Raw genomic sequence first — 26980 nt, forward strand, 5'->3', positions numbered from 1 at the left:
CCCCTGTATGCCAGCTGTTGTACTCTACCACTGTACTCTTCAAGATGCTGTACTGAAAGATTTAAAATGTTTTTTCTGTTTGTTTTTTATGCATTGTGTGAAAAGTATTATAAACCTATTACAGTACAGTACTGTATGGCCGATTGTGTTAGCAGGGTACCTAGGCTAACTTTGTTAGACTTATGACCAAACTGGACTTACGAATGCGCTCTCAGAATGGAACTCGTTCTTATGTAGGGAATTTACTATACCTCTTTGGGACAAAAGGGTTAACCAAATAAAACTTTCAGTTCATCCCATGTCCCAAGGATTAATATTAAACTCCTTTTATTACTTACTGGGGAGGAGGAAAATGGGAGTTGAAGGCTAGGTCCAAAAAGCAAAGAGAAGAAAAGTAGACAATCAAGCAGCTCAAAATCAGTTATGAACCTCCAGAAAATTAAGTAAAAGCTCACCTTAAGAAGAAAGCCTTGAGGGGCTTCCCTGGTGGCGCAGTCGTTGAGAATCCGTCTGCCAATGAAGGGGACACGGGTTCCATCCCTGGTCCGGGAAGATCCCACATGCCCAAAGCAACTAGGCCCATGCACCACAACTACTGAGCCTGTGCTCTAGAGCCCACGAGCCACAACTACTGAGCCCGTGTGCCGCAACTACTGAAGCCCGCGTGCCTAGAGCCCATGCTCCCCAAGAGAAGCCCATGCACCACAACGAAGAGTAGCCTCCGCTCGTCGCAACTAGAGAAAGCCCACATGCAGCAACAAAGACCCAACACAGCCAAAAGTAAATAAATAAATAAATTTATTAAAAAAAAAAAGAAGAAAGCCTTTCATGCATGAGAATACTCTGAATATACTAAAACAAACTGGGAGGCTTATGATAACCTTCAAAATGCTCTTACCCTCAAAGTATTCGTTATTAATTCTAAGCAGGCCATTTAATGCCAGGTTTATAAACTTTATACAACATGGAATACCTGGATATCATTCCACCCCTCTAACAAAAAACACTCATATATTAATTATACAGCAAAAGCAGAAACTTGCCTATACCTTCTCTTTATGTGACACTTCTTCTGTACATAATCTGTATTTTGAAAATGACTAAAAATTATCATTAGATTAGAAATTAGAAATGATGCTGTTAACCATGATCTGCATTACTGTTACATACTTTTAAGCACACTGATACGTTTGAATTTTTCCAGAGATTTGAGCATGTCAGTGGACATCCCCCAGTAATTGGTAATCCACTTGAAGAGCATGAATTCTAACCAATTCAAGAGCCTTTATGGAGCACCAAGAGAGAGCAAGATACCAAGATGAAAGAGACATCCCTGACCTCAATAAGGAGAGGAATTCAGCCACAAAAAGGAACGAAGTCCTGATACGTGCTACAAGTGGACAAACCTTGAAAACACTGTGCTAAGTGAAATACGCCAGACACAAAAGGACAAATATTATGATTCCAATTACATGAAATATGCAGAATAGGCAAATTCACAGGGACAGACAGTAGACCAGAGGTTACCAGGGGCTAGGAGGAGGGAGCAATGGATGGTTATTACTTAATGGTTACAGAGTTTCTCTTTGGGGTGAAGAAAACTTCAATTTTCCAAACAGAGGAGTGGTGATGACTGCACAACACTGTGAACGCACTTAATGCCACTGAATTGTACTCTTAAAAATGGTTAAAATCGGGGAGTTCCCTGGTGGCCTAGTGGTTAGGATTCCAGGCTTTCACTGTCATGGCCTGGGTTCAATCCCTGGTTGGGGGAACTGAGATCCTGCAAGCCAAGGGTTAAAATGACCTTAACCTAAAACTATAAAACTCCTAGAAGAAAACAGGGTATAAGCTTCAGGGCACTGGACTTAGCAGTGGTTTCTTGGATAAGGCACCAAAAGCACAGGCAACAAAAGCAAAAACAGACAAATGAGACTCCATCAAACTTAAAATTCTGTACATCAAAGGACACAACAGAGTGAAATGGCATGGGAGAAACTATGTGTAAATCATATATATCTATTAAGTGATTAATATTCAGAATACATAAAGAACTACAACTCAACAAGAACGACAACAACAAAAATCTGATTTTTAAAAATGGGCAAAGGGGGCTTCCCTGGTGGCACTAAGAATCCGCCTGCCAATGCAGGGGTCACGGGTTCGAGCCCTGGTCCAGGAAGATCCCACATCCCGCAGAGCAACTAAGCTCATGCGCCACAACTACTGACCCTGTGCTCTAGAGCCTGCAAGCCACAACTACTGAGCCCACGTGCCACAATTACTGAAGCCCGTACGCCTAGAGGCCATGCTCCGCAACAGGAGAAGCCACTGCAATGAGAAGCCCGCGCACTGCAACGAAGAGGAGCCCCCGCTCACCGCAACTAGAGAAAGCCCGCGCACAGCAACCAAGACCCAATGCAGCCAAAAAAAAAAAAAAAATTAAAAATGGGCAAAAGAGGGCTTCCTTGGTGGCGCAGTGGTTGAGAATCTGCCTGCCGATGCAGGGGACACGGGTTCGAGCCCTGGTCTGGGAAGATCCCACATGCCGCAGAGCAACATGAGCCACAACTCAGGCCCGTGAGCCACAACTACTGAGCCTGCGCGTCTGGAGCCTGTGCTCTGCAACAAGAGAGGCCACGACAGTGAGAGGCCCGCGCACCGCGATGAAGAGTGGCCCCCACTTGCCGCAACTAGAGAAAGCCCTCGCACAGAAACGAAGACCCAACACAGCCAAAAATAAATAAATAAAAATTAAAAAAAAAAAAAAAACAACTCACAAAAAAAAAAAAATGGGCAAAAGACTTCTATAGGCATTTCTGCAAAGTTGATATACAAATGGCCATCAAGCATATGAAAAAATGTTCAACATCGTTAGTCAGAGAAATGCAGATCAAAACCACGAGAGACCACCTCACACCCATTAGGACTGTTACTATTAAAAAAGAAGAAAAGGGAATTCCATGGCGGTCCAGTGGTTAGGGCTCTGAGCTACCACTGCAGGGGGTATGGGTTCGATCCCTGGTTGGGGAACAAAGATCCTGCATGTCACGTGGCGTGGCCAAAAAAAAAGAAAAAAAAAACAAATGTTGGTGAGGATGTGGAGATATTAGAATCCTTGTGCACTGTTGGTGGGATTGTGAAATAGGGGGATCGTTATGGAAAACAGTATGGAGGTTCCTCAAAAAATTAAAAACAGAACCACCATATGATCCATCAATTCACTTCTGAATATTATCCAAAAGAACTGAAAGAAGGGGGACTTCCTTGGTGGTCCAGTAGTTAAGACTCCACACTCCCAATGCAGGGGGGCCCGGGTTCGATCCCTGATCAGGGAACTAGATCCCACGTGCATGCCGCAACTAAAGATCCGCACACTGCAACTAAGACCTGGAGCAGCCTTATTAAAGAAATACTAAAAAAAAGAAAAAAGAATTGAAAGAAGGGTCTCAAAGAGATATCTGCACACCCATATTCATAGCAGCACTAGTCACAATGGCCAAAAGGTACAAACAACTTGTGTTCATCAACAGATAAATGGATAAACAAAATGTGGTATATACATATAATAGAATATTATTCAGCCTTCGAAAGGAAAGAAATCCTGTCACATGCTACAACATGGATGAACCTTAAAGATATAGTAAGTGAATGAGCCAGTCACAAAAAGCCAAATACTGCTGTGAATCCACTCATACCTAAAAGTAGTCAAATTCACAGAAGCAGTAAGTAGAATGGTAGTTATGAGAGGCTGGGGTGGGAGGAGGGAGAAAATGGGAGTTGTTGTTTAATGGGTATGGAGTTTCAGATTTAGAAGATGAAAAGGTTCTGGAGATCTGTTTCCCATTAATATGAATGCACTTAATGCTACAACACTGTACACTCAAAAATAATTAAGATGCTAAATTTTAGGTTATGTGTTTTTTACGTTAAAAAAATGTAAATATTAAAAAATGGTTAAAATGGAAAATTGTTATATATATTTTACCACAATTTTTTAAAATTAATAATGCAATATACCAAAACTGTTGAAGTGCACGGTATGTGAATTATATCTCAATAAAGCTGTTTAAAAAAAAAAAGGCAGAGCACACAGAGTTTCACCAAATCCAGTGAGCTTCACTCACTGGTTTACAGAAAACAGAGCAATTTGTTGGAAGTACCCAAAGCCTTGAGCAGAGGAGCCTATGCTCCTACTTCCTCCAACTTCTTCACCCTGGCCTCCAGGTGACAGCTCTTCTCTTTCCCTTTCCAAGGCACACCACCACCACCTTGTAACTTCCCAGTTCCTTATTACATCTGGCCTCACAGGAAAATTAAGTTAAAGAAGCTGCAGTGGCAGTCACAGAAGGGGGCATGGAATTCACGACTCACACTCCACGTTTACCAGCAGAGCCCAAATATTAAAAAAAAAAAAAAAAAAAAATCACACAGTAGATGTACAATAAACATTAGGTCTCTGTCCTTTCTCTTCTCTTCTTCAAGCCCAGCATGTTTAAAACAGCAAATTCTCTGCTCCCATGCTGGGATATCCACTGGCCTAACTCATATGTGCTGGAGCTTAAACACAGTGCATCATTTAAAATGTGGTTGTCAATGCCTATCACCTACTACTAAATTTAAAAACATATCAAAAAACTGTAACTAGGATAAGCGTATTTTGTTAAAATAAACATTTCTACAGCATATAAAAAGGATAATAAGATAAAGACCACAAATATTAACAATCACCTCTGAGTGGTGGGACTAAAGGTGAGTTTCTCTCTTTTTTCTGGCTTATCTGCATTTTAAATAATGAATCTGTAACTTCTGTAATAACAAAAATAAATGGAAATCTTCAGAAAAATAAATCATTCTGGCTCAAAATTTCACTACCTCTTATACTACAGACACTTTCACACATTACTGCACTGAAGCTGAATTGGCACCATGTGAAACAGACACGATTTCCTCCATTTTGCAGATGAGAATGAGCTGAGGCTCAAAACAGTGACTTGGTCTAGGTTGTAGAGCTAGTAACAGACCAAGGATTACAATTCAGGACTTCAACTCCAAGCCTGGGGCCCTTTCCATTCCATCACATCTTAAAGGGCAATTTGCATTATTGCTCATGATATTGTATTTAAAAAAAAACCAAAAAAACCTATGTTGAAACTGTTGTAAGAGCACCTGCTACATAATCTTGGGCAAATGACCTCGGGAGCCTCAGTTTCCTCATCTGAAAAGTGAAGTGGTTGGAAAAGATATTCTATCTCACCAGCTAATGGATTTTAAGTCTAGATACCATCTGAGGAGAAAATAACCCCATGGGCAAAAATCAATGGTTGGAGAGAAGTTGACCTATGCTCTGGGCCAAGGGCCATTCTTAATGGAAACAGGTGGTGGACAGTCAAGAGGAAAGAACCGCTGGGGAAACCATAAACTTCCAGGTTAAAACAACAGCTGAAAGCTCCTGCTTCGCTTTCCTAACAGCAATGCTTCAATCCTGGCTAACTCATGATTAGAAACCACATACTGTAAGTCAAGCTAGAAGAATATAAAAACACGGGGGGAGGGGAGGGACCTGTAGCGATAGTTTATGCACGCTATGGTAACTGGATGATTTTCCAAGTGGCCTCATTAATGTTAAAACAGAAAAACCCCTTGGTGGTTCTCAGAGACGACTCTTCCCCAGCAAGAATTTAAGGAGAAACTGAAAACTGCGTACCACTCTGAGAGATGCCACACTTGTGGAAAAGAACCAACCCAACACTTGTGGAAAAGGTGAAAGAATGAAATTAAAACCTCTTCGATCTACAGAGAATCAAAGAAAGCGAAGAGACCTTTCTTAAGGGTGAAGTTCCTGTAAACGATTCATCGGGTACCTGTTACCTCTTACACTGCAGACATTATAAAGCACTCCACGCTATCTGACACTATTATACAGCCTTCTCCCTCGAAGGTAATAAAACTACAGCATTAACTTTGCTGGCGAGAAAAAGATTCCATTTTGCTAAAGCAGGCTCCGACCAAAATCGCACCACCTTCCCCTCAACTACGGGGACGAGCCTAAACCAAGGAGAAGCTGCTGAGAGCCTGTGCAACCGTCTTAGAGAATTAAAACAACATCCTGTTCCGAGGACCACAACCAAGACACCAGCGACTTTAAATCCAAAGCCAGTTCCTTAACGAAGAAAGCTCCTCACCGTGCTCTCCGCGCTCCCGGGTGCGAGAATCCAGCCCCGCTACTAGGCCATAACGGGTGAGCACCTGACGTGGGGGGGAGGGCGAGCCAAGGCCCTAGCGGATCTGGGACGAGGAAAGGGGGGCTTTCGAGGCTCCTGAGGAGAAGCGCTGCGCTCCAGAGGCGGGGGTCCTGGGGACCCCCCCAAGGGTAAGCACCAAGAACACGTGGGGCGACAGGAGCAGGGAAAGGGTGTCCGGGGCAGGCAGCCTGGGTCTGGCACGGCGGCCGGAAAAAGGAAGACGGAGCTACCCCTGGGCAGGGAACGGAGCCCTCAGAGCCCGGAGAATGAAGGCAAAGGGCGCGGAGAGAGGGGCAAGGCCACGAGGAGGGCGGATCTCCCTGGGCGCGGGGGCACGCGTCAGGCCGGCGCGGCGGGACGCGGGTAGCTGAGGACTCCGACACAAGGCAGGAGATCGCTGACCTGTCTCCGAGGCGCGGGGAACCAGGAACGGGCGCGCCCAGAGGGCCCTGTGACCCGCGGCCGCCCGGACCAGACCCGCCCCGCGGCGCCTCCCTCCTGCCCCTTTCCCTCCCTCGCTCCCTCCCTCCCACCCGCGGCCCGTTATCCAGCCGCCGCCGCACTCACCAGCGGCTGCACCTGAGCCCGCCGCTGCCTCAGCTGCTGCCTGCTCCTTCGCAGCCGCCGCCGCCGCCGCCGCCTCACTGCTGAGGCCGAGTCCCGGGGGAGCCTCCGCGTCCCGCCGCCGCTGCCGCCCGAGCAGAACACTCCAAAATGGCGGCACTTCCGGCACCTACCACCGGCGGGGAGGGCCGACGAGGAGGGGGAGGGCGGCTTGAGGGAACGTACCACAGTGGTGCGGCCGGCAGCGCCGATCCGAGCGGAGCAGTGCTCAGGGGCGGGTCGAGCGCCCGGCGCTGCAGCGCCCCCTCGGGCTGGGGAGTGGAGAAGCAGCTCCGCAGGAGCCCCCGGGGCCTCGGGCGGAACCCTCAGCTCAAGGAGCGGCAAGGGCACATCTCTTTGTCTCGGAGCTCTGCTGGAGGAAGACCCCCGGCCTGAGACCCTGAAGTTCTCGGCTCTCCACAGGAGTTCTGGATGAACTAGTGGGCAAGGAGCTCTGCTTGGCACTGAATATGCGCATAATAAAATATTTGATGAATGAACGAATGAGTGAATGGGATGGTGCTTGGCCAGCGCTGGGCACATGACACACCCTCCTTTCTACCCCAGCAGATAAGCAACAGGATCCAGGCCTTCCTTCTCTGCTGAGATGTGGAATGTGAGTGTATTGCAAGCTTTCAGAGTTAGGGGAATGCTTTCTAACAGCACGATCAGCTGTGTGAACTCACAACCTTGCAAAAATCCTTGCAGCGCCCGGAAGCTCATAAGGGTTCTGTTAAGAGACTGATGTTCCAGCCCTAACCTGCTTCTCCCCCAACTAAAAAAAAAAAAAAAAAATCAGTAACCCAGGTTAGGTCCCTGAAGACCTCCTTCAGAGTGACCCAGGAATCCCAGGATCTGGATGGAATGCAAACAGTACAATAGTTCATTCCTTCGTTCGTTCGTTTGTTTAAAAGGTCATTTATTCCGCAAGTTCTACACCTTGTGGGACAATAAAATGCAGATAGAGAAAGAAAACTTAGTTCAGGGACTTTTTGGCCCCAAACATGCAAATAACTCATGGGTTTGCAAATGATTTCTCTGTAACATCTGGCTTCCCAGAGCAAATAATTCTTCTACCCTCAAATACTGATTATACCCAACCTTACCGCAAAAAAATAAGTGGACTCCCAAGCAGAAGCCTCAAAGGCTTTCCCATGTGTTGGAAGCACCTCTTTCCCCCGTGGGGGAAAAAAAAACTAACCACAGTGTTTCTGGTACCATATAAATCTGAACAATTAGCCCCTAAATTGTACACTATCATATTCCTTAGTTGTACTGTGTAGTTTATCATTTTATATACATTTGTAATACTGATATATGATCTTGTTCTTGTTAATAGTTTTATGTGTAATTTACTGAAAACATCTTACATTTATAGACCATTATAGCTTATAGAATGTTGTCACATACATTACCACAATTAATTTTATATTTGTCTCCCAGCTGCTGTAGATTGTAGAAACCTTTTAAGCAGAGAATCTGTCCCGTTCCTTTTTGTGCCATAGAATCATCCAGATATCCATGTGGTTCACCTCCTCACCTCCTTCAGGTCTTGACTTAAATGTCACCTTCTCAGTTGGGCCTTCCCTGACCACCCTATTTAAAATTACACACACATACATCTGTGTTTCCAGTCCCCCTTTGCCACTTTCTTTTTTTTTTTAACATCTTTATTGGAGTATAATTGCTTTACAATGGTGTGTTAGTTTCTGCTTTATAACAAAGTGAGTCAGTTATACATATACATATGTTCCCCTATCTCTTCCCTCTTGCATCTCCCTCCCTCCCACCTTCCCTATGCCACTTTGTTTCTATCCAAAGCACTTATCACCATCTAACATAGTATATTTTGTACTTCATATTTTACATATTTTATTTGTAGTCTTCCCACACCAGAAGGTAAACTCTATGGGGATAGGGATCTTGTCTGTTTTATATCCTCCGGGCCTAAAATAATGCCATGTAGGTGCTCAATAAATACCGGGTTTTTTTTTAAAATTTGATTTCCATATATTGTGAAATGATTACCACAATAAGTTTAATTAACATCCATTATCTCATACAGATACTTTTTTTCCTTGTGATGAGAATCACAAGTTAACAACTTCCAAATATATCGTAAAGCTATGTTAACTATCATCATCATGTCGTACATTACATCCCTAGTACTTATTTATCTTATAACAATAAGTTTGTACCTTTTGACCACCTTCATCCAACTCCCCAATTCATCAATAAATATTGTTGAATTAATGAATAGACATATCTTGGTGCTGAGTATGAAAAAAGAGAATGAATTGTTTAGCATTCAGAAACTTCCTGCAACCTACCATGAGCTAAATGAGAGCGGGGACCACACCTGTCTTGTTATCCTCTTGTCTCTCCAATGCTTTTCACAGTGTCCAGCTCAACATATATTTCTCAAAGGGCGACCAGTAACTTTCCCCATTTTACCTGCCCCTTGACTTAGGGCCACTCCTTGCAGGGCGCTAGTGTCATTCTTGCATATAGTTACCAAGGAAGGCCAGAGTCCATTACCCCAGAGTTGGGTGGAAGAACAATTACATGAAGAACACACATTCTTCTAACTTCAAAGGGCTTCCCAATATAGACAAAACACTAAACAGTCCAAATACAAAAAAGCCTGATGTGAGATATAAATGAGTATAAAAAGCTCCCTGCTTCATTTTTTGCCTTCCAAATTGATTAAGATTTGTTTTTAAAAATGTTAACAAGGGTTCGGGGAAGCAAGCCTTTTCCAAGTGCTGGTGGGAGTAAAATTCAGATAGTCTGTCTGGAGGAATTTTAAAGTTTACATATCTTTCTAGGAGCTTTTCTTAAGAAAATAATCAGGATAAGAGCAGAGATGTACTAGTACTTCCCTGGCGGTCCAGTGGTTAATACTGGGACGCTCCCAATGCAGGGGGCATGGGTTCCAACCCTGATCGGGGAACTAAGATCCCACACACCACACCATGCAGCAAAAAAAAAAAAAAAAAAAAAAGCAGAGATGTACTGATGTATTATGGATCATAACATTGTTGGAATAGCATAAAATCTGATACAAAAGCATAAAATCTGTTACAAAAATATACACTCGATATACTTCATCAAGTATATCGTATACTTAATAAAGTATATGATATAGCCATAGCCTAGAATATTATATATATTTTCAAATAATGATACAGAAAAATATTTAATTGTGGGCAAATGTTCATGACACATGCTTAGTGAATAAAGCAGGTAACAAATTAACAGGTACAGAACGATCCCATTTTTGTTAGAGAATGTGTTTGTTGAAAGAGACAAAACCCAGAAAGTTTATTAAAATATTAACAGTGCATCCTCATCATCACTTGGTATTATCAGTCCTTTAATTTCAGTCATTCTGGTAGAAGTGGAGTGATACTTTACTGTGGTTTAAATTTCTGTTTCCAGACTTCCCTGGTGGCGCAGTGGTTAAGAATCCGCCTGTCAAGGCAGGGGACATGGTTTTGAGCCCGGGTCCGGGAAAATCCCACATGCCGCGGAGCAACTAAGCCTGTGCGCCACAACTACTGAGCCTGTGCTCTAGAGCCCGCGAGTCACAACTACTGAGCCTGCCTGCCACAACTACTGAAGCCCGCACACCTACAGCTCCTGCTCTGCAACAAGAGAAGCCACCGGAAAGAGAAGCCTGTGCACTGCAATGAAGAGTAGCCCCCGCTCACCGCAACTAGACAAAGCCGGAGTGCAGCAACAAAGACCCAATGCAGCCAAAAATAAATAAATAAATAAATTTATATAAAAAAATACTCTTAAAAAAAAATCTGTATTTCTGAAAAGTGGGTTTGGGGGTAAGGAAGGAACTTTTCAGGTTACATACTTTAAATAAAGCAAAAACTGTAAACTATCTTTTGACACAGTAATTCCACTTTTAGGAACCTATCCTAATATAGTAATTCTAAATATAGAAAATACAGAAAAAAATTTCATGCTAGAAATGTTTTATAACAAAAATTTGGAAATATCCTGTATGTCTAATAATAGAATGATCACATTATGGTATACTAATTAGGTTTATTATAAATGATAAATACAATGTAGCAATATTGAAAGTGCATATGGGGACTTCCCTGGTGGTCCAGTGGTTAAGACTCCATGCTCCCAATGCAGGGGGCCCCAGTTCGACCCCTGGTTAGGGAACTAGATCCCGCATGCCGCAACTAAAGACCCGGCGCAGCCAAGTAAATAAATAAATAAATAAATATTAAAAAAAGAAAAGAAAAGTAAGTGCTTATGGCACATTTAGTGGGAAAAAAATCGTGATACATAACTTTATCAACATGACATGAATGATTTTTTTAAATGGTACACATAAATCACATAGCATTATCATATGGCCCCAAAATTCCACTCTTAGATAGATAGCCAAGAAAAATGAAAACATAAGTTCACACAAAAACTTGTATATGAATGCTCACAGGGGCATTATTCAAGATAACCAAAAAGTGGAAACAACCCAAATGCCTATCAACTGATAAACGGAGAAACAAAATGTGGTATATCCATACAATGAAATATTATTTGGCAATAAAAAGAAATACAGTACTGATATTGCTATACCATAGGTGAATCTTGTAAACATTATGTTAAGTGAAAGAAGCCAGACACAAAGGACACATATTATATGATTCCATTTATTTGAAATGTCCAAAACAGGCAAATCTATAGAAAGAGAAAGTAAATTAATGGGTACCTAGGCCTGGTGGGTTGAGGGGAAATGGGGAGTGACTACTAATTGGTATGGGGTTTCTTTGGGGGATATGAAAATATTCTAAAACTGATTGTGATGATGGTTGCACAACTCTGCAAATATACTAAAAACCATTGAACTGTACACTTCAAATGGATGAATTGTATGGTATGTGAATTATATCTCAATAAAGCTGTTATAAAAAAATTTTTAATGGTACACATGGAAAAGAAAACTGGAAGAAAAAACAAATGTATTTGAGGTGGTAGGATTATGCTACTTTCCTGTATTTTCCAGTTGTTATGAATATGTATTATTTTTATAAGGAGATAAACCTTTTTAAAAAGCACAAGATGCACGTTTCAGAGTAGTATTTAAATATAAATAATCAGCATTACAACTATTCCTCTCGCCTATTTGCAGATTGTGGGTTTTATATTTAAGTTTATCAAAATATGTTTAATATTAATATATTTTCATAAATAGTGTAGATATCATTATATATATATATTTCACTACACACACACACACACACACACACACACACACACAGATTGCAGTTTGTGCAGGAGGAGGGAGCCGTGAATTCAGGCAGATGGGGGATGGGTTGGGAAGGAAGGGCCAGATGAACCCAGGTCCCCTGTTTGTCCAGGATCAGGGCCTCTCCACCAAGCTTCTCTACTTAAAAGCTCAAAGTCCCTTCCACTCTCCCCTTCAGGGCTCCCCCTACCAGAGAGTCTCCTTGTCACGTCTCCCCTTTGGTGGGGTCACACCCTCACCTGGGATAACAGTCCCCTCCCTCTAGCCGGTAGCTGGGGAAGGTGTCACAGGCCCACTGGCCACTGGCCAGGGCCCCGCCTCCCTCGGTCGGGGTCACAGTTTCACACTCAGTGGTCAGAGACCTCTTCACCTGGAGTCACAGCCCCCTCCCTCGGGAGGGGGGTCAATGGCACAGGCAGCGGTCACAGTTTCACACGCGGCAGACTCACAACCTTGGACCGAGGACGCGCCCTCCCTCGTCAGGGGTCCCAGTTTCCCGCCCGGGAAGCCCTGGTCCCTCCCCCGAGGCCGGCGGCCCCTCCTCCCGTGACATGGTGCCGGTCCCACTGGGCCCAGGCTCTCCCGAAGTGTCCCTGGGGGCCGGGCCCGAGGTCTCGGCGCTCAAGAGGCCCGCGCCGGCAGTATCGCCTTCGCTGGAGGCCGCGGACGACTCGCAGTCCTCGGCCTCGTCGCTCTTCTGGCCCTCCTCGCGGCCGCCCCCCGCGAGCCCGGGAGTGGGCAGGTCTTCGCTGCGCCGGGCCGGGTGGGGCAGGATGGCGGCCGGCACGTTGCTGGAGGCCGGCCTGGCCCGGGTGCTCTTCTACCCGACGCTGCTGTACACACTGCTCCGCGGGAAGATGCCGGGCCCGGCGCACCGCGACTGGTACAACCGTATCGACAACACGGTGCTGCTGGGCGCGCTGCCGCTGCGGAACATGACTCGCCGGGTGAGCCGGGCCGGGAGGCCGGGCCGCGCCGGTGCTGGGAGCCAGGCGAGCGCCGCCCGGGCCTCGGCGGACCTTTCTGAGCCCCCTCTTTGCCTCGGCAGTTGGTACAGGACGAGAACGTGCGAGGGCTGATCACCATGAACGAGGAGTATGAGACGAGGTTGCTGTGCAACTCCCCAAAGGTGAGGCGCCAGGGTCCGTGGGCAGAGCTGGGGCCGAGGCGCCCCGCCGGCCTCGCCCACCACCCAGGGCCTGGCGAGCCGGAGGAGGTTGGGGGAGGGGGTGCTGTAGGTGACCTTGCCGCAGAGACAGGCGTCCCAGGCTTTTTTGCCTCCTCAGGAGGAGGATCTGGTCCTCTAAGCTTAAATGGCTGCTGCTGGGGGTAGAAACTAATTGTGAAATAAAAACTGATGTGAAAGGCATTTAAAAGTAGAGTTGACAAACTTTGATTATTCCTTTGTGCACAAATGTATTCTTAATTTCGGTAATTCAAATCAGTAACCAGAACTGAAAGGCAACTCTTCTGTGGCTTGCTTTCATTCATTTGACACTTACTAAGCACTAAGTATGGATCAGACACTGTTAGATATTCAAGATGAAGGCCCTATAAACTGTAAAAAGAAAAGCTACGGCCAATCCCTGGTAAATTTATCATAAAACAACCCATTGCAAAAACTGCATAGGGTTCATTTGGTTTTGATTTGAGGGAATTTTATTTATATGTCAGAGATGATAGTGGAACTCCAAAGCACTGTCATAAATAAAGTTCAGGCCTAAAACATAATTTTCATTAGATGTGAATGCTTATTTGTGGAACTGTTCATAATGGTTATTAGATGTTGCCCTATCTTTATAGTGTTTGACTTCTATTAGCACTGCACAATTATCTTTCTTGTTTACTGTACTGATAGGGCCTAATGAACATTGCAGTTATTTCAACTGTAGATTTTTTTGAAATCTTAAAAAAACTGTGACTCACATTTAAAATATATTGATCAGTGATGGCATACATTTTTAAAGAATGGGTAACAGTTCCTTGGATTTCCCACAGTATTTTGCCATGAGACCTCAGGAGTTATTAGCCAAAATGGTGAATGTTCCTTAATGTGGTCCGTCCTGTGGAGCAAGTCACAGAAAGTGCTTGTCTCTGGGTGTGAGGCAATTGACATTTGTAAGCAGCTATCTTATCCCACTAGCCTAGAGAAAAGAAATCTCCAAGGCAGTGGTTCTCACATTTTAATATGCCTAAGAATTACCTGGCAGTCTTGTTAAACTAGCAGATTCCTAGGTACAACCCCCAGAGATTCTGACTCAGGAACTTTAGGGTGGGGTCCCAGGAATCTGAACATTTAGCAAGCTCCCTAGGTGTTTCTGATGTAATTGACGTATAAGCCCCATGCTGCCAGATTTTGCTGTTTTTTGTTAATTTCATGAGCTATATAAAATATTGACCCTCGTTCAGAGTCATAAGTTTCTGGTTTGCTAAAATGATTAATATCAAGAGTAGCTGGAGCCTACCTGAAGTCTTAAGGCAAAATAAAAAATAAAGTTGCCCAGTTTGCCAGAGGCCTTATTTCTCCTGTTTATTCTTTTCTTCCTCCTAAGTGATAATATTGCACTAACAAAAGTAGGTGCATTATTTTAATTTTAAAATAACTCTATTTTCTACCACATACCCTCTCAAAAAAAGTGGTAAAAAAGAGGAGGCTTATGGACAGAGAAACAGAAAGTTCTTGCAAAACGTACTAGTCCAGCCTTGCAGCTGGATCATGCAAAACTAGTTACACAGCTTTTGTAGATGAATTTTATACAGCTCGTATTTTGCAGCTAAAGATTCAAATACTTTAGCTTTGGTACTAAAGCTACTAATGGTACTTTAAGAACACTTTAAATCTTGGACATAATCCTAACTCAGTAGCATTGCTGTTGTGTGATGAAAGACCAGCCATGTAGGTCAGCCATTTTAAAGACATTTCTGAAAGAAGTTTCTTTTTAGGCAAACAGTAAACAGTATATTCACATTGTAGTAAACCGTGAAGCTTCTTTGTTGTTTTGCTGCCTCTTGGGAGCCCATCTTCCTACCATTCACATCAGGCTTTTTTCATTTTCTTTTCTATGCTGGTGGACCTCGTTCCAGGAGTGGAAGAATGTAGGAGTTGAGCAGCTGCGGCTCAGCACGATAGACATGACTGGAGTCCCAACCTTGGCTAACCTCCAGAAAGGAGTCCAGTTTGCTCTCAAGTACCTGTCGCTAGGCCAGTCTGTCTACGTGCATTGTAAGGCTGGGCGTTCCAGAAGTGCCACTATGGTGGCAGCATATCTGATTCAGGTAGAAAATGTCTTTCTGGACCGGTCCCCTTTACAGCAGATCTCCAGTCTACTGGCAGACCTTGCTAGGAGCCATGCTCCCAATTTCAGGCTGTTGGGAGGTGGAAAGCACCTGAACTTTGCAGACAGGCTGACCTCTGGCTTCGTCACCGGCCAGCTGTGTGACCTTAGGCAAAAGTGGCTTCCCCTCTCCATTGCTCAATTTCCTCAAACTAAATGTGTTGTGAAGCTTGAATGAGAAAGTATGTCAAGCACTGACCTAGAACAAGCACTCAAAAAGTGGAGTTGCAAAGGATGCTACTACCAGCAAAAGGCTAGAAACACTTGTTATGAACGTCAGGAAATCTAGTTCTGTAGATAATAGTGCTGATCACTTACAGCTCTATAGGACTCACGTTTCTTTAAGTATTTCAGAGTAAAGTTCTGGACATTAATTTCTAGAAACAGTGGCTCCAACAGAATTTTGCCTATCAATTTGTTATGATCGGCAGGTGGGATGCTTTTAACAACATTTAGAAGCCAGTACTCTAGTCCATCCTTTCCTGTTACAAACCCCCAGCTCATTTTTGTTACCTGTGAGGCCCCTGCAGAGCATTTACTAAGTAATGTAGATAGTTTAAGGAAAAAGGAAATGTAAAGATAAACAGCCTGGCCTTGTGTTACTGTGGACTGGTGAATATATGATTTAACAATACTAAAGCTTTGGTCATTAGGACTCTGTTTTGCTGGAAACTGGGTGTCAGGAGATATTTTGGGCAAAGTGAGAACTGAACCAGCAGGCTAAAAATCTATACTTTCTTGGTTCTATTGAGTTCTAAACCAGTAAGTATCCTGAGGACACAAAGATAGCCCTCCTAGTTAAATTTTAAAAGTACTCTTTTCTAGACATGGTGACAAGTTGCATAAAAACATCGACTGTGTACTCTTTCCAGGAAACTCTTGTAACCAACAGCCTAGCTCAGAGAGGACATCTAGTAGGCCTAGGCCCGCTTGAATTTAGGATCTCAGCTTCACGTGTTCAACCTTCTAGTTCCAGGGTTTGGCAGAATAAAAATTAGATAGACTGATTTGTGTCCCCGCCTCGCCTCCCCCAGCCTATTGCATAGAATTGTGGGACTTTGATTGAAGGGGTTAAAGTGCTCTCCCACTTATAATATGTGGGGCATGGCTTCTAACTCCCCGCAAAGTGGAATTTTTAAAAAAATGAAATTCTGAGAGCCCTTTAGCACTTGTGATTGGGTCAAGGACACCTTAACACCTGGTCCTTTCTTTCTCTGATTTCCCAACCCTGCACTTCAGGTGTACAACTGGACTCCAGAGGAGGCCGTAAGAGCCATCACCAAGATCCGGTCACACATCTACATCAGACCTGGCCAGCTGGAAGTTCTCAAAGAGTTCCACAAGGTGATCACTGCAGGAGCAGCAAAGAATGAGACTTGTCACACATCACAGACGTGAAGTACATGGATTAGAAAGAACTCAGGACAACCCTGGCTTGCTACAGAATGAAAATGTTTAACAGGACCAAAGGGGCTTAAGCCCAAACTTGACATAATAGAAATGTGCTAAGTAATGGTTAATTTCACTCCCTGTGTCTTGTTTCATTTTCTTGAAATAACACTGTTGTGTGACTAGGAAGATTTAGTGTGGCTTCTATTCATGGGGCCTGGGGATATGGGACAGGGATAAGGGTTTATTTCCAAAGGTCAAAGAAATCTGTCTTGCACCTGATGTTGTGCCTAATGATATTTACCCCCATAACTCAAAGACGTTTAACACTAGGAAAAGAGAAGAGAAATACTCAGCTATGGCTCTTTGCCACTGTCAGAATCCTAATTCACTGGCCCTATGGGGCTCTCCTCACTTTTGGAGCAGTCATCCTGTATGCAGACAAGGACGTATGGGATTCAATCAGTATTGTGACTGACTTAGAAATGTGTGGGTATGTAATTAGTTTCCCTTAGGAAGTCACCGCTTCAGAATTCAAAACAGACACACATATCCCTTCAAAAACTTTTATTTGTATGAACAGTTCCTAGCTCTTGGCTTAGCTTAGAGCTTTTAAAAGAGTAGAGACCTTATATATTTGAGTTTGAAAAAAGTTTCTGTGATTAATCAGAAATAATCCTTTCTACTTCTTTCTGGCTTACTCCTTGGAATAAGCCAAAAATAAAACCAAAGTATACATTTCTTGACAGACAGATGAAAAACAACAGACGAACGTCCTGAATTCTAGGGTAGACTCTTGCTGGTGAAGGACACCTTCAGCTTAGTCCATTCTCCCAGCCAAAGCCTGAAGGAGAACTCTAACACCTAATTCTTCGTGGAAAAATGACCAATTAGCCACTTAACAGGCTATGGAAAAAAAGGAAGACTGGGCATCTTTCCTTCTGTCCCGGGATCAGGGGTGCTTCTATTTAACACTGATCAGGTAAAGAGGGGAGGCTGTGCCTAAGGGCGGAGAAGAGGCTTGCTCTACATGCTCTGTAAGGAGGCACAGGATTACAAGGGGATGGCGAACAGGCTGGCCTACTCTCAGTTCAAGCAGCCAGCTGAGAAGCAGCAGTCTAAAAAGCCCCAAACGGAACACCCTTATGAGTTCAAGGGTTTAGGCGCTGCCTTTCTAACATGTGCCAAAAAATAACATAGTACCTGAATGGGGGCCTCCGGGACTTTGAGTTTGGATGGGTAGGTGCTGGAGAAAGGGAGGGCAAAAGTCAGCTGCTCTTCCCCTCACAGCCTTAGGCCAACACAAACTGCAAATTGGTAAGCAGCACCTTAATGCCTCTAGTGACAGTTACAGCTGAAGTGGCAGGATCAAGCTTGTAGGTGTTGGCATCCCCCTTTTTATATCGGTCCCGAAAAACATAGATGCTCCCATTACAGCTGGCGATCTTCCAGAGGGATGGGGCAGAGCTCCAGGCCTCAGGAAGGCAAAGCCGGGTAAAGCTGTCTAGCAGGGGATTGTAGCACACCAGGGAGTCCCCTTCAGCCACGATGAACACCAGATCCTTATGCACAGCTGCGTGCATGCGGCCAGCGAAGGGCAGCACATAGGGTTTCACGTGACACTTGTCTGTCTCTGTGTCAAAGCACTGGATGAGTCGAGACGGTTTGGTAAAGAAGTCCAGGTCATTCTCCTCCCCCCCCAGTAAGTAGATGATCCCGTTGAGGTTGGCACCAGCGGCCCCTGACACAGCCACCTCTAACTGGGTTGTCTCAGTCCAGACGTTATCACCTACCCGATAATAGATAACTGCATTGGAGAGGGTATCCTGCAGTGTCTTGCCACCCAGTGAATATATGGCATCTTTCCCAGGCACAGACACCAGGGTGTGCTGGAGTCGGTCACGGGGCAAAGGCGCACACCATTCCCAGTCCACAGTGGCATTGTTGCACTTCCACATGCGCCGTGGGATGGACCCTCCCACCACGTACAAGTCTCCGCCATGCTTGCAGGCTGCAGTGATCTGGTGGCACAAGCTGTTCTGGCCACTTACACTGATGGAGTCATCTTCTGCACAATGTAAGGACACAGCCAACGAGTGGGTACGAGATGACTCTTTCCCAATCAGGTAAATGTGTACATTCTCCCCAATTTCCTATTGGTGAAATTAAAGGTATAAATGGTATCTATCAGTTCTAGGCTAAGGCTCACTTGAGACACATATCCTTAAGGTCCTAGACCACACACTTGTACCTTGCTCTAACCTACTTGGCTCTAGTTACTGTGTGTCATCCTGACTCTCCTCTAATCACTTTCAGGCATCTTACGCTGGAACAGAAAACCTGTTACACTCATTCCAGCTTTTTTTATAACTATCATGAGCTGGTACTTCCGATTATTAATGTAATGATGAGAGTAGTTCTCTCAAGGAGCTTTGGAGCCCAGAGGCTGGTGGCTTCTGGTCTCACACACACATCCTCCTCCCCAGCTCTTATCAGTTTCAAGCCAGAGACTTATTTACCAGCATCAAAGAGGCCAGGCCAATAAATGGCTGGAGTGCATGGATATCATGGTGTCCCAACCCTAAAGATATCTGCCTTACCTTCAAGCTAGTCCTGAGTGACTCTGAAAAAGCCTCTCTTTCTTCTTTATTAAAATTGATCCAGGCTTCTATTGCCTCTGTTGGGTTCTGGGAACATGGAACTCCATCTGTAAATACCAGAGGAAAGGTATGGTCAATGGCAATCTGACAATCCAGAAGGGAAATTTAGAACAAGTGGCTTTAAAAACGTGAACCTCTTTGTTAGACTACCACCATGTATGTATATGTATGTGTATGAGAAATTAACATAAAATTGCCTTTTTTTCTTGTTTTTTTTTGGCAGCATCATGTGGCATGCGGGATTTTAGTTCCCCGACCAGGGATCGAACCTGTGCCCCCTGCAGTGGAAGCGTGGAGTCCTAACCACTGGACTGCCAGGGAATTCCCCAAAATTGCCTTGTTTCTTTTAATCAAAATGGATGATTTGATATTCTCCTACTTGCCATGGAAGCAATCTACTAGGCTACAAAACTCACACTTGAAGTATGGTTATACCTCACTTGCGGAGTCAGGATTGTTACCTAAAAGTTGGCAAATCACTTGAGAAGCTTCTTATTTAGGTATCTTGACTCACTGTCAATTTACTTACGTATCTAGTCCCACAAATACCTGCAAAGTACAGAATGGATGAGACCACTTATGCACAAGAGAGATTAGAATATAAATGCAGATAGCTCCTCACTACCTTTTGTGGCTAAGTGCTGCTTTTTTTTTTTCTTTCTAATCCAATATTTGTATATACTGTGAAATGTTGCTTTGTTTTCCTAGCCTCTTCGTCTGCAAGGGACTCTGTCTCTGATATCAGCTACTAAATCTCAACTCACTCTCTCTCAGAAGGTATCTAAATTCTTATCAAGAATAATAATGTAAACTAACACCAGGAAGCCTGAGGGTACCCTTCTCCTAAACTAGAACATTCGCTGAACATCATACCGATGTAGCTGGGTATGATGTTCCCCCTCTCTCAACTTACCAGAGATGATATCAGTGAGCAGATGGTGGGGCAAGTGGAGAAATTCCTCTGTGCTCTGCAGCTGGGCCAGGTGGGCCTTGGCACAGTGCTTGGCAGCAGTGTAGAGCTCAGGATCACTGTGTCGATCTGCCAGCCACATCACCTGAAGGCAGTTGCCCACCTGCACTGTGCGTGCCAAAAACCGAGAACACTCCTCAAAGAGAGATGTCAGCTGATACATGTCTGACACCTCATAAATTTCCTGCAGCTCCTCAGCTCGAAGTTTCACAGTCCCATGGTAGATATAATCAACCAGGAGCTGGAAAACAGACTCGCTGACATCCTGCAGTACAATTACCCGGTTGTGGGCCTCCTTCAGGTTGGAAGTGAACATGGACCGGAAGAAGCAACTCTGAGCTGAGAGGACCAATCGGTGGAGCTGAAACTCCCGGCCTTCCACTGAAATGGTGACATCAGCAAAGAGCTCTTCCTCCAAACACAGTTTCATGATGCCTTGAGCCACGCGGCCTGAGTGTGACCGATCTTTGAAAGTGTAGTTCACAAAGTAGTTCTCATCCATGGATGCTCCGGGCTCCTCTGGTGATTCCATGGTAGTAGCCCACTTCTCTCTCTGCCAGCTGTCTGCAAAACACCACCACCCTGAATAACTTAAGTAATCCATAGCCACAGTCTATGAATCCAATTGTCCAATGCAGGCAGGGAGAAGGGAAAAGTGAGGGCACAGTCGGCCCAGATTAGCCTTAGTCCTGGCCCTGTTAATGACATCTCTGATGTTCTCCTTCAACCAAAGCTGGACTCATTCTCTTGCAGTGACATCACATTCCTAATGAAATAAAAATTTCGTACTCTGGGTGTTTCCCTGAGAAAACACGGAATACTCCTTTTCTTTATGAAACAAAAGGCCTGGTATTTAGGTCAACACATGAAAGCGAGGGATTGGAGGAAGCCTATGATTTTAAAAGCCTGGCAAAAAGCCTTACTAACCAAATAACTATTAGCATAAAACTTGTGAGGCTCGGGGCAGCAGAACCTGACAAAAAGATCCCCATGTCCTTGTGGCCAGGCCCCTCCTTCCCCGCGCAGGGAATCCAGACCTTACAATCTGAGGTTTGTCCCGGGACATCTCTCAGATCCACATTTGCTCTTTTCTGAGCCTCTCCCGGGCACTTCCCCGCGCGTCCTAATGACTCCCCAAGGCTTCCTCCCAGAACTCGAGACGGAGCCCAGCCGTCCCTAGCACGGGGCCCGAGGAAGCCCACCGCCACGTGCAGTGTTCCCGCTTCATCTGGAGTCGCCTGGGAAACGGTCGCTAGGGAAACCGTTCGCCTCTCCCCCTCCCCCTAGCCTTGCCCGCCGGCCCTCATCAAAAGCTTAGCTCAGGGAGCGGGGGAGGGGTGTGGAATGTGGAACCCAGACTTCTCGCCCCTTCTTCTCTCACCAGTCTGGTTCCTTAGAATCCTTGCCTTCTCTCCAGCCTCTGTCACACCAAGCTAGGGCACGTTCACCTCACGGTTTCCCCACCTGCGGGCTTCGCTTTCTCACCTGCCTTCCCTCCTTTCATTCCGAAGCCCGGAACCCGGAGCCCGGAACCTCTGCTTCCGACTCCGCGTCCGCCCAGAAGAAGATCTGTTGCACACTTCCGCTTCCGGTCCGTGCCCTTGGGGCTCCGTGTCCTACAGGTCTGCCCTCGGCTACCTGGAGTGCATCCGGGGAACATGGCGGCGGCGGCGGCGGCGGCAGCAGCGGCTCGGGGGTGTTGGCTGGGGCTCGTGGGGTCCGCTGCGCTGGCCAGAGGTGAGCAGTGGACAGCCGGCTGAGGCCCGGGGCAGGAACGGCTACACGCCCAGCGCAGGGAGTTCCTCAGGCCTCACCCTGCGCTTCGGTGTCTATCTTCCCATGCAGTGGCCTGGAGACCCTTGGTGCTGTTGCTGCCGGTGAGGAGGGAAAGCACTGCGGCAGACACGCGCCGTGAGTATGTTTGGGTCCGGCCCTTCTCGGGACTACAGGCGGGGGCCCCGTTCATTCCCTTTGTCAGATGTTTGCCCTTGTCCTGGGCTGCCCTCCTCTGCGTTTCCTGGCAAGTCTCTGTTCGTCCTTAGAGAGCTGACTCCAATGGTCCTCACTCTGCAGGCAGAATCGGGCCCTCCCTGTGCCCTTAGGCCTCTCTGTTATGGTCCTGTTGCCCCTTGTCCATTTCCATGATTCCCTTTTTCTCTGATTAAACTGTCAGCTCTTAAAAAGCAGGAAACCTAAACTTTGGGCCTCTGAGTCTTGTTATAATAGTAGCCCACATTACTTGAATGCTTATTGTGTGCCAGGCACCTTGCTAAGCGATTAATGAATGATTATAGTCTTCACAACAATCTTATGAGGTAGATAGTATTATGCTCTTCTACTGTAGAGCAGGAAATAGTCCAGAGAAGTAACTTGCCCAGGATCACAGCACTAGTAAGTGACAAAGTAGGCCTGCCTGCTGCCAAAGGCAGAGAAAACTTAACAGTTACTCTGCAGCCTATGATGTGTGGTTGCTCAGTGATTTAGTGTTGTATGAATGAGTGTGCGGAGATAAGTTACAGTCAACATAAGCCAAGTGGGAGTCAGGAAACCTGACATCTCCCCCTTTCTGGGCCTCAGTTTCCTCATCTATGTCAAAAAAAAAAAAAAAAAGTTTCAACTACATAATCTGTGATGGCTCTTCAGCCCTGAAGTTCTTCGCTGGAGAACCTGCTATGAGCCAGATGCTAAGGAGATAAAGAGAAGCAAAAGTTCTGGTTCTCACGCTTAAAGAGCTTCTAGTGTGGTAAGAGAGCTGAGACATATGCTGCTTTAGCAGAAATGCAGGCATTGTGAAGGAAGAACCATGGAGTAGTTTTGAGAAGAGTCAAACACCCCAGCTGCAGTAATAAGGTGAGGCTTTGTGGACTGTGTAGGTGGCATTTTCCCTATGTTTTCATCACTTCCTGTTCCATGGAAGAGGAAGCTTCCACTTCACCTTTCTCAAGGTTCTGCAGGGAGTCCTGACTGGGAAACAGCACCCCTTACAAGCTTGAGAGACTGAATGCAGGGCTAGCTGCTGCCTTGTACTTTCCTTTCTTAAATATGCCTTCTCCTTCCAGCCACTGTCAGACCACGGAATGATGTGGCCCAGAAGCAGCTCTCAGCTTTTGGAGAGTATGTGGCTGAAATCCTGCCCAAGTATGTCCAACAAGTTCAGGTAATATTCACTACTGTTGTTTGGGTTTGGGTCAAGAAAGAACCATGTTGAGACTTCCCCGTCGGTCCATTGGTTGGGACTCCGCACTTTCGATCCCTGGTTGGGGAACTAAGATCCCACATGCCACGTGGCACGTGGCAAAAAAAAAAAAAACAAACAACAGTGAAAGAAAGAACCATGTTCTCAGGGCACGTGGGAGTGGGCAGCCTGGAATCAAACCACAGATTCCTCCATCCCAACTTGGTCATTTTTCTCTGCCTTAAACCAGGAGACTCCAGCTGAAGTTAGCTGCTCTCTCTGTAGCTTTGTTCCTTCTCCTCTCCTGTTCCATGTCTGCAGGTGTCCTGCTTCAATGAGTTAGAGATCTGTATCCATCCTGATGGAGTCATCCCAGTGCTGACTTTCCTCAGGGATCACACCAATGCACAATTCAAATCCTTGGCTGACTTGACAGCAGTGGATATCCCCACCCGGCAGAACCGTTTTGAGGTCAGTCAGGAGATTTGAGGTTTGGAGAGTAAAGGAGGGAAAGGGGACAGAACAGTTTTAGGGTGATAGCTACCTTTGGGAACCATGGCCTCCTTAGTTTCTGTTCAGGTCAAACAATACAACACAGCAGTTAAACCAGGGCCTCAGAATCAGGCAGACCTTGAGTTTGAATTGTAGCTTTGCCATTAGTAGGCTGTGTGGCTTCAAACATTTTCTTTGATTTTTCTGGCTTTAGTTTTCTTATGTGCAAAGTAAGTACAAAAAAAGCGTAAAACCACCCTATCTGATAGGGTGGTTGTGAGGATTAAATGAGATAGTACAGGTAGACTGCTAGCACACAATAAGTTCTCAATACATATAGCTATTGTTATTGTTAGTATGGTCATCTACTTTTTGCCAGATGCTGAGATTGAGAGAGAAATAACACCCAATACCTGCCCTCCAGGAGTCCCCCACACTCTAGTGAGGAAGAAGGACACATAAAACAGTTTACTGTAATAACGTAATTCACGGGATGTTATAAGAACACAGGCGAGGCATTTAGCCCTGTCTAGGAGGCTTTTATGAAGGGAGAGAGAAAGTTTGTGCTGAATCTTAATGGATAACTAGGAGACCAGGAATTAGCCCAGTGAGGGAGGGCAGGTCGGGAGGCATCCAGTAGCATGAGCAAAGACAAGCATGCTGACAGGCTGAGCTATAGTGTGGCTTAGGCCTTTGGAAGTAGTTGCGAGTATAGGAGCATCTTGAGGTTTTGAACTTCGGGACAGAAGGCAGGTTCACAGGGTGGAACTTTAACCCACCCTGTATCCTCATTATTATGCTCCCACTCAGGGACTTCTGTACCACACCCCTCAGCCTGTGGTCCTCTTGGTCCTCCAGCTCCCTCCATTCTCCCTAGATTGTTTACAACCTGCTCTCTCTGCGTTTCAACTCCCGGATCCGTGTGAAGACCTATACAGATGAGCTGACACCCATTGAGTCTTCTGTGTCTGTGTACAAGGCAGCCAACTGGTATGAGAGGGAGGTGAGTTACTGGACGAGGTGGACCCGCCTCTGGGCCGGAGTTGCAGAACTGATTGAAATTACTGGATACAGTGCAGCCCCTCACCCTGTGTTGGCTGTGATGGCTGGTTGCCTGAGTGCCTCTTTTTTCTAGATTTGGGACATGTTTGGAGTCTTCTTTGCTAACCACCCTGACCTAAGAAGGATCCTAACAGACTATGGTTTTGAGGGACATCCTTTCCGGAAAGATTTCCCCCTGTCTGGCTATGTTGAGGTAGGCGCCTTGGAACTGGGCAGCAGTCTGGGCAGGGAGGACCTGGTAGGGATCCTGGGCAGGAATTATGGCCATTGGATTGCGGTGGCTTAAGAGCATCAGTACTGGATTCCGTCCTAGCTCCACTCTGACACAGTTTTCTCATCTGCAAAATGGGACCAATAATAGTACTTAACAGTAGTAGATTTGCAGAAAACTAATTGATGTATGTTTAAAAGGGGAGTATTGTAAATGTTCAATTGACGTTAGCCATTATTTTAATGGTCATTTTAATGACCAAGGCAGACTTGAGGACACAGTTTGTCACCAAGATCTGAAAGTGGAGCATCTTTTTACCCTGCCCTGGATCTCTGAGAAGGCAAGACATTAAATGTTCAGCCCTTGAGAATGGCCAGAGGCAAGGCCAGTAACAGTTGCCTATAAGAGCCTTATAAAGAATTTCAGTGCTTTACTTTACCACTGCAACATGTTGCAGGTTATTAGCAGGAAGATGGTTTATTATATACATACACACGTGCTTTTGTAGCAAAGTAACTTTTTAGAAATGTTGAGATAGTGGCAATCCAGCCCATCACTTCACACCCAAATGCTCCTGTTTTCTTACTGTTTAGCATGGTCCCATTCCCAGCACCCAGTTGTCCTTACCTTATCCAACTGATCTTCCAATAACAAGAAAATCCATGCCACATTTATTGCCTTGCATCGTGGCAGTGATAATGCAAAGGCCACAGGGCCTGAACTTGAGTGCTTGCCAGCTTAGGTTTATTCTTTCCAGCCACTAACTTGCTCCCTCATCATGGGCAAATGCTTACCGTCAATTTATAAGAGTGTGTGGAGGGAATTCCCTGGCGGACCAGTGGTTAGGACTCCACGCTTTCACTGCCATGGGCCGGGGTTCAGTCCCTGGTTGGGGAACTAAGATCCTGCAAGCCGCACAGTGCAGCAAAAAAGAAAAAAAAAAAATGTGTGTGGATGGGTGAGCAAAGTCAGTTCTGGTGGGAAAGGAGCTCAGAGCTCATGATGTGGGGATGGTGGGCAGGGGGGCCTGCCTGGGTGATGGCAGGGCATGAGATAGAGGCCATTTTAGACTGTGGTTGGGTTGTGATCTGATGGGTAACACAGATGAGGATGGAGACTTAACAGAGGCTGGGACAGGAGCCAAGGACAGAGAAGTAAAGGGGCTGAGGAAGGCTTTGGGAAAGTGGGCCTCTACTGGCTGTAACAAGGTCTTCCTCAATGCTCAAGCCTGCCTTTTTCTTCTGCAGTTACGCTATGACGATGAGGTGAAGCGGGTGGTGGCCGAGCCGGTGGAGTTGGCCCAAGAGTTCCGCAAGTTTGATCTGAACAGCCCATGGGAGATGTTCCCTGCCTATCGCCAGCCCCCTGAGAGTCTCAAGCTTGAAGCTGGAGACAAGAAACCCGAAACCAAGTAGTTTCAGGGAAGGCATGTGTATCCTAGAAAGCGCCATATCTATCATTGAGTGTCCCTGTAAATAAAATCCTACTTAGATTCACCACTTCCTGTGTGCTTTTCATGAGTAGAAGTGAGGCTTTGACTCAGGAGAGCAGGGAGGTGCA

General features: G+C 45.5%; 4 protein-coding genes across 25 annotated transcripts in view; 2 read left to right on the forward strand and 2 right to left on the reverse strand.

The window, feature by feature from the left end:
- CELF1 (CUGBP Elav-like family member 1) overlaps positions 1 to 6973 on the reverse strand; it is an 80429-nt gene extending 73456 nt beyond the window's left edge. For 11 of the 18 annotated variants that reach the window (XM_082475955.1, XM_082475948.1, XM_082475947.1 and 8 more), the window contains exon 1: positions 6813 to 6972. The gene's annotated coding sequence lies outside the window, so the exon portion shown is untranslated. Of the gene's footprint in view, positions 1 to 6812 lie in introns of all 18 variants that reach the window. The other 7 variants (XM_082475944.1, XM_082475946.1, XM_082475960.1 and 4 more) reach the window with 4 other exon arrangements.
- A 5541-nt stretch (positions 6974 to 12514) lies between these two features.
- PTPMT1 (protein tyrosine phosphatase mitochondrial 1) lies at positions 12515 to 16986 on the forward strand. Its single transcript, XM_082475980.1, has 4 exons — positions 12515 to 13073; positions 13175 to 13255; positions 15211 to 15402; positions 16701 to 16986. The coding sequence occupies exons 1-4, from the start codon at positions 12678 to 12680 to the stop codon at positions 16857 to 16859; spliced, it is 828 nt and encodes a 275-aa protein (XP_082332106.1). The 5' UTR covers positions 12515 to 12677; the 3' UTR covers positions 16860 to 16986.
- Positions 16987 to 17402: 416 nt separating this feature from the next.
- KBTBD4 (kelch repeat and BTB domain containing 4) lies at positions 17403 to 22140 on the reverse strand (the record flags this gene model as incomplete). 4 transcript variants are annotated; one of them, XM_082475963.1, is made up of 4 exons in its annotated part: positions 17403 to 19003; positions 19451 to 19557; positions 20424 to 21044; positions 21966 to 22140. In XM_082475963.1, 4 exons carry the CDS (start codon positions 22138 to 22140, stop codon positions 18143 to 18145), a joined length of 1764 nt encoding a protein of 587 aa, XP_082332089.1. In that variant the 3' UTR covers positions 17403 to 18142. The 4 variants fall into 4 exon arrangements, with proteins under 4 accessions (XP_082332089.1, XP_082332091.1, XP_082332092.1 ...); XM_082475965.1 differs by having other exon boundaries at positions 20424 to 21246; positions 21966 to 22067; XM_082475966.1 differs by having other exon boundaries at positions 21862 to 22024.
- On the forward strand, positions 22078 to 26919 carry NDUFS3 (NADH:ubiquinone oxidoreductase core subunit S3). Of its 2 annotated transcripts, none has more exons than XM_082475976.1 (7): positions 22078 to 22216; positions 22322 to 22391; positions 23540 to 23637; positions 23977 to 24126; positions 25025 to 25150; positions 25283 to 25402; positions 26668 to 26919. In XM_082475976.1, the coding sequence occupies exons 1-7, from the start codon at positions 22139 to 22141 to the stop codon at positions 26833 to 26835; spliced, it is 810 nt and encodes a 269-aa protein (XP_082332102.1). In that variant the 5' UTR covers positions 22078 to 22138; the 3' UTR covers positions 26836 to 26919. The 2 variants fall into 2 exon arrangements, with proteins under 2 accessions (XP_082332102.1, XP_082332103.1); XM_082475977.1 differs by having other exon boundaries at positions 22080 to 22217; positions 22326 to 22391.
- Positions 26920 to 26980: the final 61 nt, after the last annotated feature.

This window comes from Balaenoptera physalus, assembly GCF_965194825.1.
Source record: "Balaenoptera physalus genome assembly, chromosome: 10".
Classification (NCBI taxonomy): Eukaryota; Metazoa; Chordata; class Mammalia; order Artiodactyla; family Balaenopteridae; genus Balaenoptera; species Balaenoptera physalus.